Source organism: Haliotis cracherodii, unplaced genomic scaffold (assembly GCF_022045235.1).
Source record: "Haliotis cracherodii isolate W230 unplaced genomic scaffold, xgHalCrac1.p SCAF_7, whole genome shotgun sequence".
Lineage (NCBI taxonomy): Eukaryota > Metazoa > Mollusca > Gastropoda > Lepetellida > Haliotidae > Haliotis > Haliotis cracherodii.
This window is the reverse complement of record NW_027266330.1, coordinates 7086140-7103128: the sequence shown is the minus strand read 5'-3', so window position 1 is coordinate 7103128 and position 16989 is coordinate 7086140. Positions and strand designations below refer to the sequence as shown.

General features: G+C 40.1%; 1 protein-coding gene across 8 annotated transcripts in view; it reads left to right on the top strand.

Moving 5' to 3' along the window:
* LOC139447180 (metalloreductase STEAP4-like) overlaps positions 1-15838 on the top strand; it is a 30741-nt gene extending 14903 nt beyond the window's left edge. For 5 of the 8 annotated variants that reach the window (XM_071228393.1, XM_071228392.1, XM_071228386.1 and 2 more), the window contains exon 2: positions 11941-15838. In XM_071228393.1, coding sequence (XP_071084494.1) covers positions 11941-13479 — 1539 coding nt within the window. In that variant the 3' untranslated portion in view covers positions 13480-15838. Of the gene's footprint in view, positions 1-10258; positions 10529-11940 lie in introns of those variants that run through there. The other 3 variants (XM_071228391.1, XM_071228390.1, XM_071228387.1) reach the window with 3 other exon arrangements.
* The last annotated feature ends 1151 nt before the right edge of the window (positions 15839-16989 follow it).

Sequence of the window (16989 nt, the reverse complement as noted above, 5' to 3'; positions counted from 1 at the left end):
TTCTTCATGTTTATGTCAATACTAATATTGTGATGATAGTGTTGATCATTGTGATGACGATAATGATGATGCTTATGATGATTAAACAGTGATAATGGTGGATGCTTGTGATGACGGTTATGACTATAATTAAGAGGACACCGGGTGATGATGATGATGATGACGACGACGACGACGACGATGATGATGGTGGTGATGATGATGATGATGATGATGATGACGACGACGACGACGACAGTGATGATGATTGCTTGTAGGTACAACAACAATCACACATTAAACACCGTGCACGTCTACCCAACGAACGCCATTTGAGGCTTCCAGACTTTGACAGTTATTGTGACAATCAACCACCCATTAACTCTAAACCCCTCATTAGGCCGACAGTAATTCACGTATTTAACATATAGCGCCTCATCATCCCTAACATGCGGTGAAATGTCTTGTGACATTCAATACAGACTGGAACCAGTCTCTGACAGGAATTACGCAACTCCAGCCATTAACAAGCAAAGGTCGGCAGGTCAGCTTCACTTGAACGTATCTGCGTAGGTTACACAGCCTTTCATTCCAACTCGGTCGCTTCATAGGTAAGATACGCATATCTATTTCCTGGCTTGTTTCCAAACTCCTGAAGGCGTCGCTAATGTAAGGGTCATGTCGTTTACGAATTTAACTGCTACATCCCTGTCGAACTTTAAAGTCTGTCACACCATGCTAAACAATGTGTTTTATTACTGCCCAAACCTTCCTTTTTAATACCCTTTAACACATTTATTGCATTTAATATGTTTTTTGAATCCACTACACGTGTAAACAGTGTTACTTTTCAATTTGTGAATATTTGTTTGTTTATCAATTGCCCACGTTGAAATTCCGGGCGAATGTGAGTGAGTGAGAGAGTGAGTGAGTATGGTTTTACGCCGCTTTTAGCAATATTCCAGCAATATCACGGCGGGGGACACCAGAAATGGGCTTCACACATTGTACCCATGTCGGGAATCGAACCCGGGTCTTCGGCGTGACGAGCTAACACTTTAACCACTAGGCTACCCGACCGCCCCCCGGGGGAATGTATTCAATATCTCTTGTTGGGTTTCCCGCTGACAGTGAACCATTTTTGTCTTCTACGTAGATATTCAAGGACAAAATAGATATGTCAATGCAGTGACGGGATTGAGTACAAATTGATTGCCTTAAGTTGTTGCTCATGCTGTCGCCCACTTGCTTGCCATGCACGAGTACTTTCAATGTCAGGTTGGATGGAAATAAGGCAACATTTATGTGATATCACTGGAAAGTTTGTGTCAGGTTCAATGTGTATTTTAGGAGCCAGTTGTTGTGAAGCGTTCGCTCGTCACTCCGAAAGACCGGGTTATTTCAGGTCGACACATGAAAACTGATTTCTGGTGTCTCTTCCGTGCTATTGCGGTAATATTGCTGAAAGCGGCGGAAACGCAATTCAAAACATTCAATATATATCTTTTTTAATTACACATGGAGTCAGATTTCAGTATTTATATTTCTACACTAAATCTCAACAGTACATGCAATATGCCATGTTGTCTGCCAAACAGACCCTGAAACAAATATATCCAATAAAGCCCATGCAAGTCTATAATATTTGGCAAGTCTAGATTAATACAGTATCAGAAAATGACGAAAGTTTCTTGGCTTTCTTTTGGTTATATTTTACAGTATAATTAACAACTGCTTTTTCTATAAAATATGTTCATTTCAGAGACTAGATGATGTATATATGTCATGTGAAATAGACACTTTGTACCTTCAGGTCCGCGCCATTTTTTGCGCTTCTCCAGTAAACAAAAAAAATAGGTTATCGAGTGCTGACTCTAGGTCGGCTTAAACCCCTCCGTTGAATGTAGGTCAGTAATGTCATACCGTGTGTTGGTTAAATAACCACAATGGCATGCAGTGTGTTTAAGATAGCTGTGTGATTGTAGACGTAATTGTAGGGCTTACATATTTACTATGGTGGTCGAGAGGGGACATCGCTTTCTCGCTTTATCGGGATTTTTCCAAGTCGCATTTCCAATTATACATATGGACGGAGAATGTTGAAATTTTCTCACTATCTACTTAAATATAATTAACAGTACAGACATAGGAAGGTGCTTTTATAACAATCCACGTATTTCTGCAAAAAAAAGAATTTGATTGATTTATGGCCCTATTTAGCTATTGGATTCCCCGCCCCCAGGCCAGGGCATCGAAACAAATAGCATATAACACCGCTCAACAGCGCTGAGTAGTACGTACTTCCTAAAAGGCAATAGTGTTTTCCTAAAAACAACGCTTATATCAATATTTATTCTGTTTGCGGAGTAGATGTCATCAAAGTGGAAATCCTCACCTAAGCAATGGTAATACTACCGGATGTCCTTTATGTAATTTCTAGTTTTGGGATGACATATTGTTCTCAGTAACCGTAATGTGGAAATATATAGCTGATTGGTTTTATATTCAAGTTGGTATTTCCGCTATTCAAAGGGTTCAGTGGGGCCGTCTTATCAACAGTCATTCCTGAGACATAAATGCAAAGTATAATTGCCGTATTCGACGTAATAAGCGCCCCGCTCTAATAAACGCCCACGGCGTTATTTGCTAATATATTGGCTAGTGAACAATCCCAGCACCCCTTCCGATTGATTAATATACACAAGACTTATTTATTCGCGAAAAATAAGCACTCGTTATATGCACACTTAATTATGGGCAATTAAATTCGGGAAAAATATATCTGTCGTACATAAACATTTCAGGCTGTCAGCATAAACCACGAAATTCATCTTTCAACTCAACTTTTTTTACACCAAAATAATATTCTAATTTCTAGAGCGCCCTGTCCGCTTATTACGTCGAATGCGGTTATAAAGTCTACGCTAATTTGTTTGCATTTATTATTAACTCTAACGTTAATTTCAAGATTTACAGTACATACTATGCAAAAGAAGTTAAAGAACACCCGATTCCTTCATATGACTAGTCATTAGGGGAAGCGATAGAGCGAGAAAGCAAGAAAGCGATAGAGCGATAAAGCAAGAAAGCGATAGAGCGATAAAGCGATAGAGAGATAAAGCGATAGAGCGGTAGAGCGATAAAGCGAGAAACCGAGAAAGCGATAGAGCGATAGAGCGATAAAGCGATAGAGCGAGAAAGCGATAGAGCGAGAAAGTGATAGAGCGATAAAGCGATAAAGCGAGAAAGCGATAGAGCGATAAAGCGATATTTCCCATAATGCCGTACATTAAAACGGTTTTTGTTGACATTTAGTGATCCATTCCTGTAATTCTCACCGCTATTTTGCCTCTTATGATTAGATTTTTTAAACATCTTGTAGTAGATAAATATGTTACAAAATACACACGTATTGTTTTCTCGTTTAGCTTGTATATTTTCTTGTAGTGTAATAAATAAGCAAGATTCACAGAATACAGATAGTCACTGTTCATATTTTCATTTTGTTCATAGTATCCTCCCCTCATTCCTCCATCAATCTTAAAACTGATAAAAAGGAGATCATATATTGACAAATAATTGTCAGTTTTATTAGCCAGTTTGTATTGTTTACAACGTCCAAAGAATTATTATTTTCGGTCATTAGATTCGGAATTGAAGCCGAATATATGCTCCTCCGATTTCGGGATCACAATTATGTTCATTAAGTTGCATGCACATTATGCAAACAAAAGATGTACATGTACACAGTTATGTTTCCCTTACAAAATACAGATGAATTAGATATATGTCTCTACCTTAAGTCACATAGACGACTTTCGAGAGCGTCATTAACCCGTAACCCCATTCCTTGGACAACAGAAATGAAATGCGTCGTAGATATTTTTTTTAAAACAACTCGTTTCTTATAATGACTTTCGATCAAACTGTCTTCGGGAATTAAATTTAATGCTAAAGTGCTTGTAAAATATAGTTTAACTTTCCCGCCAGGAGAGACTAGATATCCAATTATAGTATAGGCTGAGACAGGAATATACATATTTATGTAGCAATTCTCTATCCATTTAAACTGTATGGTTAAAAATTGTGCGTTCTGATGTGAGTTATGTAGTTATCTACTACTGGACACACACACAAACACATACACACATACATAATTTTACACATACAAAACTATACTTAAGATATACATAGCATATTATAATGATAGCTGATTTAATATATGTTATAGATAATCATAGTAATGCATTTCATATTGTTATCAACCTAACTATGTGGCCACACTAATTACGTCTCTCCATATGTGTAGTTAACACAAGTACACATATCAACTGTGGTAACGCCTCAGCGATGGGGGCAGTGGGGTAGCCTAGTGGTTAAAGCGTTCGATCGTCAACCCGAAGACCCAGTTCGATTCCCCACATGGGTACAATGTGTGAAACCCATTTCTGGTGTTCCCCGTGATATTACTGGATTATTGTTAAAAGCGACGTGAAACCATTCCCACTCACTCACTCACAGCGGTGTTTATCAAATTACTATATGCAAGTACATATATTTGTAGATTTGCACAAGACAAGAAACACAATTCAAGTTAAATGTCAAAAAGAACATTTACGGACAACCTTATGACACACTGTTACATCATATACTACCGAAAACTAGTTATAGAACATCCAAAATTATAAGATTGTATTGCAAAACAATCAGCCATGACTAATTAACCAAAGTCTTCTTAACTTTTATATATAGTATATATTTAGATTATAACCTGATTTATTTAGAGCGTATTGCCATGATCTGCCACGCGCTTTCGGCGAGATGGCCACATACAACTGAAAAGGGACATAAATTAATCAATTACAGTTTACGCAAAAATCGGTGGATTGTTTTAAAATCACCTACGTCTCTACAGTTAAATTATGTTTTAAGTAAATAGTGAGAAAAGTTCAACATTACCTCCCAATTGCAGCAGATATCACATGCAGCGCCTATAGTGGTCAAGAGGGGATATTGCTTAACTGCGAGAAAGCGATAGAGCGAGTAAGCGAAAAAGCGGTAGAGCGAGAAAGCGATAAAGCGAGAAAGCGATAGAGCGAGAAAGCGAGAAAGCGATGTCCCCTCTCGGCCACCATAATTTACCTTTGGAATGTCGGTGTATCTGGAGCGACACAACCCTTACTGGCAGTATCTGAAAATGATAGTAGCTTTGAAATGGTGTTTCAATGCTTTGATTTTTTTAGTTGCCTGTTTTGTTTGCCGTATTTGGGTATATTCCAGCTATATGGCATTGGTCTGTAGAGGGACAAGTGTCAACATCTTTACCCACACCAACGTGCGACTGTGTTGTGTGATAAAGTAAAATCTCTATAGTCCGGGCCCCGCTAATCCGGAAAGCGTCCGTGTCTGTTGTTTTATCAACGCCCTCAGCAGTACCTTTGGTATGTGATCTGTAAATAATCGAGTCTGGCCAGAGAATTCAGTGATTGACATCACGAGCATCTGTCTTTGATGTTTTGCCTTTGGATTTAAAAACATATAGTTTTCGCTAGACATGATGGCTGAAAAAACACTTGTTCTGCTCCTTACAGAGCAGTTACATTGAATAACCCGAGGCAATGATCAACACAATATCCCGGACATTGATTAGAAGGGAAGGTGATGTAACTTAAACACGGCGATGTTGAACGTCTAGACCAGATAACCCAGTGATTGATGTCATAAGCATCGATCTACGCAATTGGGATACCATGTTTTATCCGCGCCATACCCGTGTTGGTCGGTTTAATCAAAGTCGTAAACATCTAAGACCTATATGACTTCAGTACTTTCTCCCGTGACACCCCGTGATCTAACTATAATGGTGTTAAAAGCGGCGTTAACCAAATTCACTCACTCACTCTTCACGGCTTTATTTGTCGCCAACCGCACATTCACCGACGTTGACGTCACAGCATCCACACAACACGGTGTGTGATTCACCACATTGATCAATCATTCTCCATGACGTGCACAGCGCCCCGAGACACAGGAAGGCCAGGTTTGCGGCTTTAAATTACAACCGCTCCTTAAGTTTGATGGGATATGTTACGACAAACAATAAGAAATAAGCATGCATTTCCTGGATAGAGGGTTTAGAGTTTGGAAAGGCAATTGAAAAGAAATATTGTCTGCCTTAGGGGTAATTCTAATTTTAATTTGACAGGGAATATATTTAAAATATAAAGAAGGCGATTGTCTCTCCACGCCCCGAGACACAGGAAGGCCAGGTTTGCGGCTTTAAATTACAACCGCTCCTTAAGTTTGATGGGATATGTTACGACAAAAAATAAGAAATAAGCATGCATTTCCTGGATAGAGGGTTTAGAGTTTGGAAAGGCAATTGAAAAGAAATATTGTCTGCCTTAGGGGTAATTCTAATTTTAATTTGACAGGGAATATATTTAAAATATAAAGAAGGCGATTGTCTCTCCACGTGATTGTAATTACCAGTTGTTGTCTGTCAGAACGCTGACTCAAGTGAATACAAAACGTTAAACGTGGTCGTTCTTCGTCAACCGTGGCAGTGTAAAGTTGATAGGAATAGAGGTGTAAGTGTTAGCTAGTCTTTGTCTTGAATACTGCTTCAGTCGGTTCAAAACATCCCATACTTGTGTCTTGTAACTGACGTAAATTTATTGTGTACCAGTATTTTTTGTATTTTTCAAAGAAACATTTTATTCACATTTCTATGGAGGAGTTGCATTTCAGTGTACAGTAAAGTACGGTTATAACGAACTCAATACTACTAATTATAGTTCGTTATAACAGTAGTTCGTTATAAGCATATGTACAGCATAACTACAGCAAATAGTCGGGACCAAAAAAGTAAGTTCCTTATATCCGTCAGTTGCTTATAAGCGTGTTCGTTATAACTGTATTTGTAAGGTAATGCACACACTGGAAATGAAGGCTAATGCAACTAAAGAAGTATAATATAAATGAATGTACGAATGAATTAATGTACGAATGAATGAATGCACGAATGACTGAATGAATGAATGTACGAATGAATGAATGAATGTACGAATGAATGAATGAACAAATGAATGAATGAATGAATGTACGAATGAATGAATGAATGAATGAATGAATGTATGAATGAATGAACGAACGAACGAACGAACGAAAGAATGAATGAATGAATGAATGAATGAATGAATGAATGAATGAATGAATGAATTAACGACTACTCATATTTTAATTCACAAACGTTTAGAAATCACGTAGGATTGTGATACCTATATATTATTCAGTGCCACGTGACTTGAAGCCATGTTTACATAAGCAGTCACGCAGAGGGAAGACGCCATCTCATCACTCGTTTTACGAGCAATGGGCATAACATCGAGGAACGAAGCTTATTAAAAGTATTTTTGTAAGGTCAGCTCCCGTGCATATTTATCAACTCGTGATGCCACGTTTATCGGACTGATTGATCGCATTGATAACACTGTCCATATATGATTAAGTACAATCTTATCTTATGTTGTGTTATTGTTCCCAGTGTCTCTGTATGTACACACAGACAACACGGACCTTGTCTGTGCGGCAAGGAGAATATTATCATGAAAAGCGTCTTGACATAGTCCATACAACTGCATAATCTGCTATTGTTCGAGATAAAAAACAATGTTATCTTGATTCATGTTGTTGTTTCGATTGCTTCGATGATTTTTCATGTAGGTGTTTGTCTGCGTATGTCTCTGTGTGATTCTGTGTTTGTGTACGAGTGTGTATGTCTGCGTATGTCTCTGTGTGATTCTGTGTTTGTGTACGAGTGTGTATGTCTGCGTATGTCTCTGTGGGGTTCTGTGTTTGTGTACGAGTGTGTATGTCTGCGTATGTCTCTGTGTGATTCTGTGTTTGTGTACGAGTGTGTATGTCTGCGTATGTCTCTGTGGGGTTCTGTGTTTGTGTACGAGTGTGTATGTCTGCGTATGTCTCTGTGGGGTTCTGTGTTTGTGTACGAGTGTTTATGTCTGCGTATGTCTCTGTGTGATTCTGTGTTTGTGTACGAGTGTGTATGTCTGCGTATGTCTCTGTGGGGTTCTGTGTTTGTGTACGAGTGTTTATGTCTGCGTATGTCTCTGTGGGGTTCTGTGTTTGTGTACGAGTGTGTATGTCTGCGTATGTCTCTGTGGGGTTCTGTGTTTGTGTACGAGTGTGTATGTCTGCGTATGTCTCTGTGTGATTCTGTGTTTGTGTACGAGTGTTTATGTCTGCGTATGTCTCTGTGGGGTTCTGTGTTTGTGTACGAGTGTTTATGTCTGCGTATGTCTCTGTGTGATTCTGTGTTTGTGTACGAGTGTTTATGTCTGCGTATGTCTCTATGTGATTCTGTGTTTGTGTACGAGTGTGTATGTCTGCGTATGTCTCTGTGGGGTTCTGTGTTTGTGTACGAGTGTGTATGTCTGCGTATGTCTCTGTGTGATTCTGTGTTTGTGTACGAGTGTGTATGTCTGCGTATGTCTCTGTGTGATTCTGTGTTTGTGTACGAGTGTTTATGTCTGTGTAAAATTCTTTATGTATATGTGCGATTCTGTATGTTGTGTATGTTTGTGTATGATTCTGTATGTTTGTGTATAATTCTGTATGTTTGTGTTTGATTCTGTATGTTTGCGTATGATTCTGTATGTTTGTGTATGATTCTGTATGTTTGTGTTTGATTCTATATGTTTGTGTATAATTATGTATGTTTGTGTATAATTTTGTATGTTTGTGTATAATTATGTATGTTTGTGTATGTCTGTGTGTGATTCTGATTGTGTATGTGTATGATTCTGTATGTTTGTGTATAATTCTATATGTTTGTGTATGATTTTGTATGATTTTGTATGATTGTGTATGTTTGTGTATGTTTGTGTATGCTTGTGTATGTTTGTGTATGATTTTGTATGATTGTGTAAGATTGTGCATGATTTTGTATGTTTGTGTATGATTGTGTATGTTTGTGTATGTTTGTGTATGATTTTGTATGATTGTGTATGTTTGTGTGTATGATTGTGTATGTTTGTGTATGATTGTGTATGTTTGTGTATGATTGTGTATGTTTGTGTGTATGATTGTGTATGTTTGTGTATGATTGTGTATGATGTTGTATGTTTGTGTATGTTTGTGTATGTTTGTGTATGATTGTGTATGTTTGTGTATGATTGTGTATGTTTGTGTGTATGATTGTGTATGATTTTGTATGATTGTGTGTGATTGTGTATGATTGTGTATGATTTTGTATGTTTGAGTATGATTGTGTGTGATTGTGTATGTTTGTGTATGATTTTGTATGTTTGTGTATGATTGTGTATGATTGTGTATGATTGTGTATGATTTTGTATGTATGTGTATGATTGTGTATGATTGTGTATGTTTGTGTATGATTGTGTATGATTCTGTATGTTTGTGTATGATTGTGTATGTTTGTGTATGATTGTGTATGTTTGTGTGTGATTGTGTATGTTTGTGTATGATTGTGTATGTTTGTGTATGATTCTGTATGCTTGTCTATAATTCTGTATGTTTGTGTATGATTCTGTATGTTTGTGTATAATTCTGTATGTTTGTAGACTTAAATCTATAGGTAAAATCGTTTTGAGAGTAATAAATATTTTATGGATTTGTAGAACTTGTACAGTCACTGCAAAATATCCACATGTTTAAAGTGCGTGCCATTGATTTACTGTATGTGAAGGTTACCATAACAATGGACTGATGAACAACAAGTTCAGCATATTTATACAGCCTGTTATAGGAAATGTACGTTAGTCCCATCGTTTGCTCCAATTGTTGCTACAAATTAAGCATATTAAACAGATATACACTCTGAGGACTAGTCTAGTCATGTAGGTGACTCTTACTAAAATAACAATAAACTATACCTAACAAAACGTATGGAATATCTGAAAAAAAAAATGTGTCACTCTGTGACAACCCAGAGATAAATATTAAATTTACTAACCACATATTGTATCATGCAATTCTAATCACAAAATATACACATATACGTACACGTTAAGTTACACAGGAAAACGAACAACATTTCCGCAGTTAATACCAAAAGTGAATGATGAAGCAATTATCCTTGTCGCACCCCTTTGGAAATAACCGCCAGAGGCGTACATGTATGACGTGTCTATGTTTTCAATTGAATACTTCGCTGAACACCAATACCGGATTCTCCAATCAGGGACGGGCTTGCTTATAACGTGGCGTCCCCTTAGGTCGGTTCGCAGAAGAGGTAACCAGGAAGTAGCTATTTCTCGTCATGAACACTTTAGTTGTTCCTTGTCGGAGATTGGGCTGGTGTTGTTGTAGTACATCGGTGTGAACTCGCCACTTCATACATCGACTTGCCTGTCCGTCCATCCTGTGGATACAAAGCTGCGGTACTCATCGGTGAGGCCATTCGGATACAGTGGTTCGTTCCGTTACACCTAGGTCAGCATCATCTAGTAGTGATGTAATTTTACTGTGAACGTGATTTCACTGAGGTAACGACTGTGCGTTTAGCAAGGTAGGCATTGTGGTGACATTATTCGTCATTTTAGTTTTAATTTGAATGTCATGCTTTTTGCTCGGTTGTATTGTACAAAAAAATGTGCGCCATAATTATGTTATTTTGTTCGGTATACTTGTGTGTCATTAATTCAAACATATATCACGGAGTTATTTAATTGTTATACAGGCTCCCTACATATACGAAGTGGTTATTTGTGGTGCGGTGACATTATACACAAACAAGCACCAACATTCCAGGATAATTGCAGTGTGATGTAAACGTAATCCATAGTCATTTTGTATTCGACAGTATTCATGAAGCTATATTTTATTTCATTAAGATTAACATATACATTTTCATAACTGGAATGGTTCGTTTCCATGTATTTTGTTTTTTGCTTTAATCATGTCGGCCTGTTTCCACTCATCATTTGGGGCGGTCGGGTAGCCTGATGGTTAAAGCATTCGCTCGTCACGCCGACGACCCGGGTTCGATTCCCGACATGGGTACAATGTGTGAAGCCCATTTCCGGTGTCCCCCGCCGTGATATTGCTGGAATATTGTTGAAAGCGGCGTAAAACCATACTCACTCACTCACTCACTCACCCACTCATCATTTGAAATCACTTTAAGAGGAATAGGAAATTTGAGGTGTAGCTAAATACTAGTACATAATAAAATACTAGTACGTAATAAAATATTACCCTATTACACAGTAATGGATACTAAGTGGCGCGTTATATATACAAAATATTGATCAGCCGTATGTTATCCAACTCGACCATAAGTATACAGCTGCAGTTCCAATGCACTCCTATGATGACAGATACCTTTGTATGTAAGTGTATGGTGCGTGTGAGGATTTGATTGCGGTGTTATTGAAACACAGATGTTTATCCGATCCGGCGCCAATATCCGTTACTCTAGGAATTTCAATAACACGACTGTGTCGATAACATCTGTCATATCCGGGGTTTTGTTATTTGATGTTCGCTGTCTATCTTGGGTTTATTTACGCAAAATATGCAAAATGAGTTTGGTTTGACGCCGCCTTCAACTGTACTTTAATTCGTCACAGCGCGTCAACTTGACGTAGGAACAATGCCCGAAGGCGTTAGACGTTTAAAACTTTGCCGAAACCCATGTGTGTGTGTGTGTGTGTGTGTGTGTGTGGTGTGTGTGTGTGTGTGTGTGTGTGTGTGTGTGGGGGGGGGGGGGGGGGGGGGGGGTTATAAGGCTGTAGATATTTCAAACATAAACTTGTTTTTCTAAAGACAGCTGGACAAGACTTTTTCACAGTATATCCAAACAATTATCTTCACATTTTCGCAAATGGTTGATGACTAACATAAGTTAAGTAAGGGATGCGTAACATTTGTCCATATTCTCAGTCTTCCCTTGTATCATGTACTCTTTTTCCGATTCAGATGATTGCAAGATCCAACTCATCTGAAGACAAGATGCAAGGGGAAGACAAAGAAAGTTCCAAGACAGTTGGCATCATCGGAACTGGAAACTTCGGCAGAGCTCTTGCAAAACGGTTGATCTTTTCCGGCTATGACGTCATCATCGGCAGCCGAAGACCCGAGTACCGGCAACTGTCGGAATATGACGAATGCTTGTGTGACGTTCGGCTTACAAGTATCAAAGAATGTGTGCGCTTGTGTAAAGTCGTCTTTATTTCGGTTCACGTGGAGAACTTCAAAGATACATTTTCACCCCTGGGGGAATTGTTTACTGATAAAATTGTCATTGATGTATCCAACAGAGAAAACATATGTGGTCATGTGTCCAACTCGGAGTATTTGATGACCTTTCTACCAAAAGCAAAAATCGTCAAAGCCTTCAACATTATTTCCGCCTACATCATGGAAAACGACATCGCTGGCGGAAGTAGAAAGGTTTTCGTCGCCGGAAATGACGTCACTGCACGCGATGAAGTGTGCAATATTGCGCGTGATATGGGTTTTGCGCCTGTGGACTTCGGCGGTTTGAAGTCGGCGCGTAGAATTGAGGCGTTTGTTCTGCGATTGTTTCCAGGATGGAAGGTACCAATATTCCTCACGTTTGCAATATTCAATTTGTGGTGTTTATACATCACATACATCTATTTCATAGACAGGACGGCGTATAGATGGGATCAGATTTTTGTAAAAGTGTTCAACAAACCGCTCTGCATGACCGCCATTACGTTAATGGCCCTGACCTACATGCCTGGGTGTATTGCGGGGTTTGTGCAGATAGTTTACGGAACAAAACACCAACGTTTTCCCAGATGGATGGATTACTGGTTGAAATCAAGAAAACAATTAGGTATAATTTGTTTCGTTCTAGTGTTCGCTCATGTGCTAATATCCATCCTGTTGATGAGTCCGACCTACTACAGTTCATGGTTTCAATCCACCGCTATAACAGTGCCAGGGAATCTAACAGACGACCTTCACCTACCTATGAAGACATGGATGATATGGAAGGGCGAGGCCGCGTGTCTTGTCGGTATCATCGCCTTCATCCTACTTTGTCTCCTAGCAACCACCACACTGCCCTCTGTCGGGGATTCCTTGAACTGGCGCGAGTGGCGTTTTGTCCAATCAACGCTCGGCTATACTGTACTGTTTCTTTCTATTTGTCACGTGATGGTGATGGGAGTCCCTGGTTGGGTGAAGAAAGGGTTTCCCAAGGCGTTTGGTTCCATCACGTTTCTGTGTCTGATACTGCCAGTGACTGTGTTTGTCATGAAACTGATCCTCACCATGCCTTGCGTGAACAAATACGTGTCCAAAATAAGAAAAGGATGGGAGAGAAACACACACCCGTGCTTACCCCATTCCCGTTGTAAAGACAGCAAGTGTTTCGGTGACGAATACGTAGCGTTAAGACTTGGGGGGATGCAGAATGAATGTGGTTGTAGTGGGGCGTCATTGCCTACAACTTTACGCACACCAACGTGCGACTGTGTTGTGTGATAAAGTAAAACCTCTACAGTCCTGACCCCGCTAATCCGGAAACCTGACCATTACTGCTCGGAACGAGTCATGTTTGTTGCCCTCAGCAGTACTTTTGGTATATGATCTGTAAATAATCGAATCTGGACCAGAGAATCTAGTGACTGACATCATGAGCATCGGTCTACGATGATTTGCCTTTGGATTTAAATATTTTCCTCTGGACATGCTGGCTGAAAAACACTTGTTCTGCTCCTTACAGGGGAGTTAAATTGAGTACCCTGGGGCAATAACCAACAAAATATTGCGGACCATGCGACAGGTGACGTAACTTGAACACATACCGATGTTGAACTTGACCCCTTCAGTTCAGGGCCAGACAATAGAGTGATTAAAGTCATGAGCGACGCAACTGGGATGAGATGACACGTGTATCAACCAGGTCAGCGAGCCTGAGCAAATATTCCCGTCAGTCACCTCTGCTTCCGTGTACACACAGAGACACCGCTCCGTAATCCATCAATCTGGACATTCGTTAATCCGGGCGAGTTCACGGGACGTGTTTTTCACGAGGTTCCACAATATGCGAATGAACAGTGGTACAAGTGGTGCCTTAATATCGACTTCATATTTCCATAACCGCAAACAACATTGCTCTCAATAATTATTCGTAATTTACCCTGACGTGATTTTGTATACGCAAAAGCATTGCCTCCTTAGTCCGTTTTCCAAACGTAAGACTGGGGCAGTGGGGTAACCAAGTGGTTCGATTCCCCACATGGGTGCCAGGATTGTGTGAAGCCTGTTTCTGGTATCCCCAGCCGTGACATTGCTGGAATATTGCTAAGACCGGCGTAAAGCCATTCTCTTTCACTCTGAGTTACAATATAACGATTAGAGGGGCTTTTCGACATCAAACTTTTGTGTTGCTCTCGAAGATAACAAAGATTGATTGAAGTTGTGTTCAAATATGCTCTGTTTACTGTCATTGTAGCCATGCTGATTGTAACTCCAAATTAACGAATGAATTTGAAACCTTTCGAAACCCCATGACAGTTTTTTTTTAATCCAAGGAAACGAGGTTAACGTATTTCCATATGTTAGAAATATTCCTACAATATAGGATACAGAATGGACCAGACCGGAAGATGACATGCTTTCAACTTCAGCATGTTTTTGTTTGTTTGCTGTTTAAGCCGTACTCAGCAATATTCCAGCTACATGACGGCGATCTGTAAATAATCGAGTCTGGACCAGACAATCCAGTGATTGACATCATGAGCATCGATCCTGCAATTGAGATACGATGACATGCATCAACCAAGTCAGTGAGCCTGATCCTCTGTTAGTCGCCTCATACAAGAATAGTCTCGTCTTGAGACATGCATGAGCATCTTCCCGAGGCAAGTGAGTTAACTGACTATAAAAGTCCAGTTTCCACTGGACTTTTAAAGTCAGTTAACTCTCTTGCCTCGGGAAGATGTGCATGAGTTGCTGAAGGCCTATTCTAACCCAGGTGTTCACGCATTGACGATACCAGATGGTTGGAAACAGATTCATAGTCGCCTCTTACGACAAGTAAGTCACCTTGAACAGCAAGCATGGGTGTCGGAAGACCTATTCTACCCCGGATCACCAAAAGTAAACATTTGTTGACTGGAGTATGCAAGCTGTGTGCCTGACGCTCAGCTACAATGATTGGGGCGGTTTTACATGTTTGAACAGTACACATGTGATGTAGGATGAAAGCCCTTGCTGCTGGCATGGGTTGCTGAAGACATTTTGTGTACCGGGTATGCACGAGTGACATCAGCATGTATAACAAACAGGTTAATTAGTATTCAATGCATTCAATATGTTCCCCATGTCAGCTATTTCCCCGTGTACATGAATCTGCTCTGAGTGAGTGAGTGAGTGAGTGAGTGAGTGAGAGATGCTTTTAACACCAGCATATTGAACACTATTGTAGTTAAAAGGTTCTTGTTGGAATCTGTATTTCATCATTGCACGTTTTCCAAACCTGAACACAACTTATATCAGTTAAACAATGACGATCCGCTTCGTGTTTAAACGAAGAAAGCCTCAAACGAAGCAGATTGAACATATTTATTACTATGGTAAAACCACGACCAAGGATTGTTACTGGAACAAATTTTATATTTGGCATGATCCAAATCTGCAGAGCGAATTGTAGTTTCATATCATTTTCGTTTAAATTCAAAGAAAATATGACATTATTGGTATTTCCTATTATTTATTAAGTGTACGAAAAAGTTTACATGAAAATGCATTTTGGTTATCAAAAACAATGCATGTCCACTGAATGTAAATATATGTAATGTGTATTGCGCTTTATGACAATGCCTGTGATATAAATAAACTGTAGAATTTCTCCCAGCGTTGGTTATCACGTATATTGACTGTTTCATTATGGAAATGCAGCGTGTTTGTTAGTTAGACACTGCAATCAGCAATATTTCAGCTGTAAGACGTCAGTCTAACAACAATCGAATCTGGACTAGACAATCCAATGATTGACATCATGAGCATCGATCCACGCAATTGCAATTCATGCATCAACCAAGTCAGCGAGCCTGACCAGCCGATCCCGTTAGTCGCCTCTTACGACGGGAATAGTCGCGTCTTGAGACATTCTACCCCAGGTCTTCACGCATTGACATCAGATGATTGAAAACAGGCTGGGATGTGTTGTTCAGTGTCAATCAAAGATTGACCAAACACATCTGGCGCTACCGGGTGTCTCCTGAAGCTGGCGTCGTTCCCCTAGACATGTTCTGAGGGGGAGAGGTCTGTTACAACACGAGCAGCATGTGGCATTATCCTTCAGCATCTTAACACTACGTCCCTGCACTTGAACAAAGAGCAGAGCATGATCTCGTCCTGGTGACGTACGCTATTCAACTTGCCATTAACAATGAGGAGTTGTGTTCTCCCGTGAGTGAGTTGGGTTTATCGCCTCTTTTAACAGTATTTCAGTTATATGACGGCGTGTCAGCTTAATGTGGGAGGAAAGCCCGAAGTGATACAGACGTTTACCACTGCGGTGAAACCAACGAGCACGGGTATGGTGCTGACAAACCTAGAAACATACTCGGGGCGAACCAGCATTCGAACCCACAATCATAGGTTTCTGGCGTGCCCAAGGGACGCAACTCTGCACAGTGAATCGCGGCGCCTTAGGCGACTGCCCCCCCCCCCCCCCCCCCCCCCCCCCCTGCTTCTGTTCTCCCGTGAGGTGTGCTACCTCCCCTATCATTACGCTTCAACACCCAAACTGACGTCGCTGAAACGGTTTTCTGGATGCACGAAGACCCTTGAGCGACCATCATAGATGTCCAGATGAACACTGGACTCATCTGGGAACAGTATACTGTAACAGTATGCTGTCTACACCAAGCTAAGCGGGCCTGACGGTGGACGTGGAAGCCAAATTGGGCGTATCGGGGCCAGATGTTGTGCTCCCTGTACCACCACTAATTGGTCTGTTATTGTTACAGTTTGATGTCGATT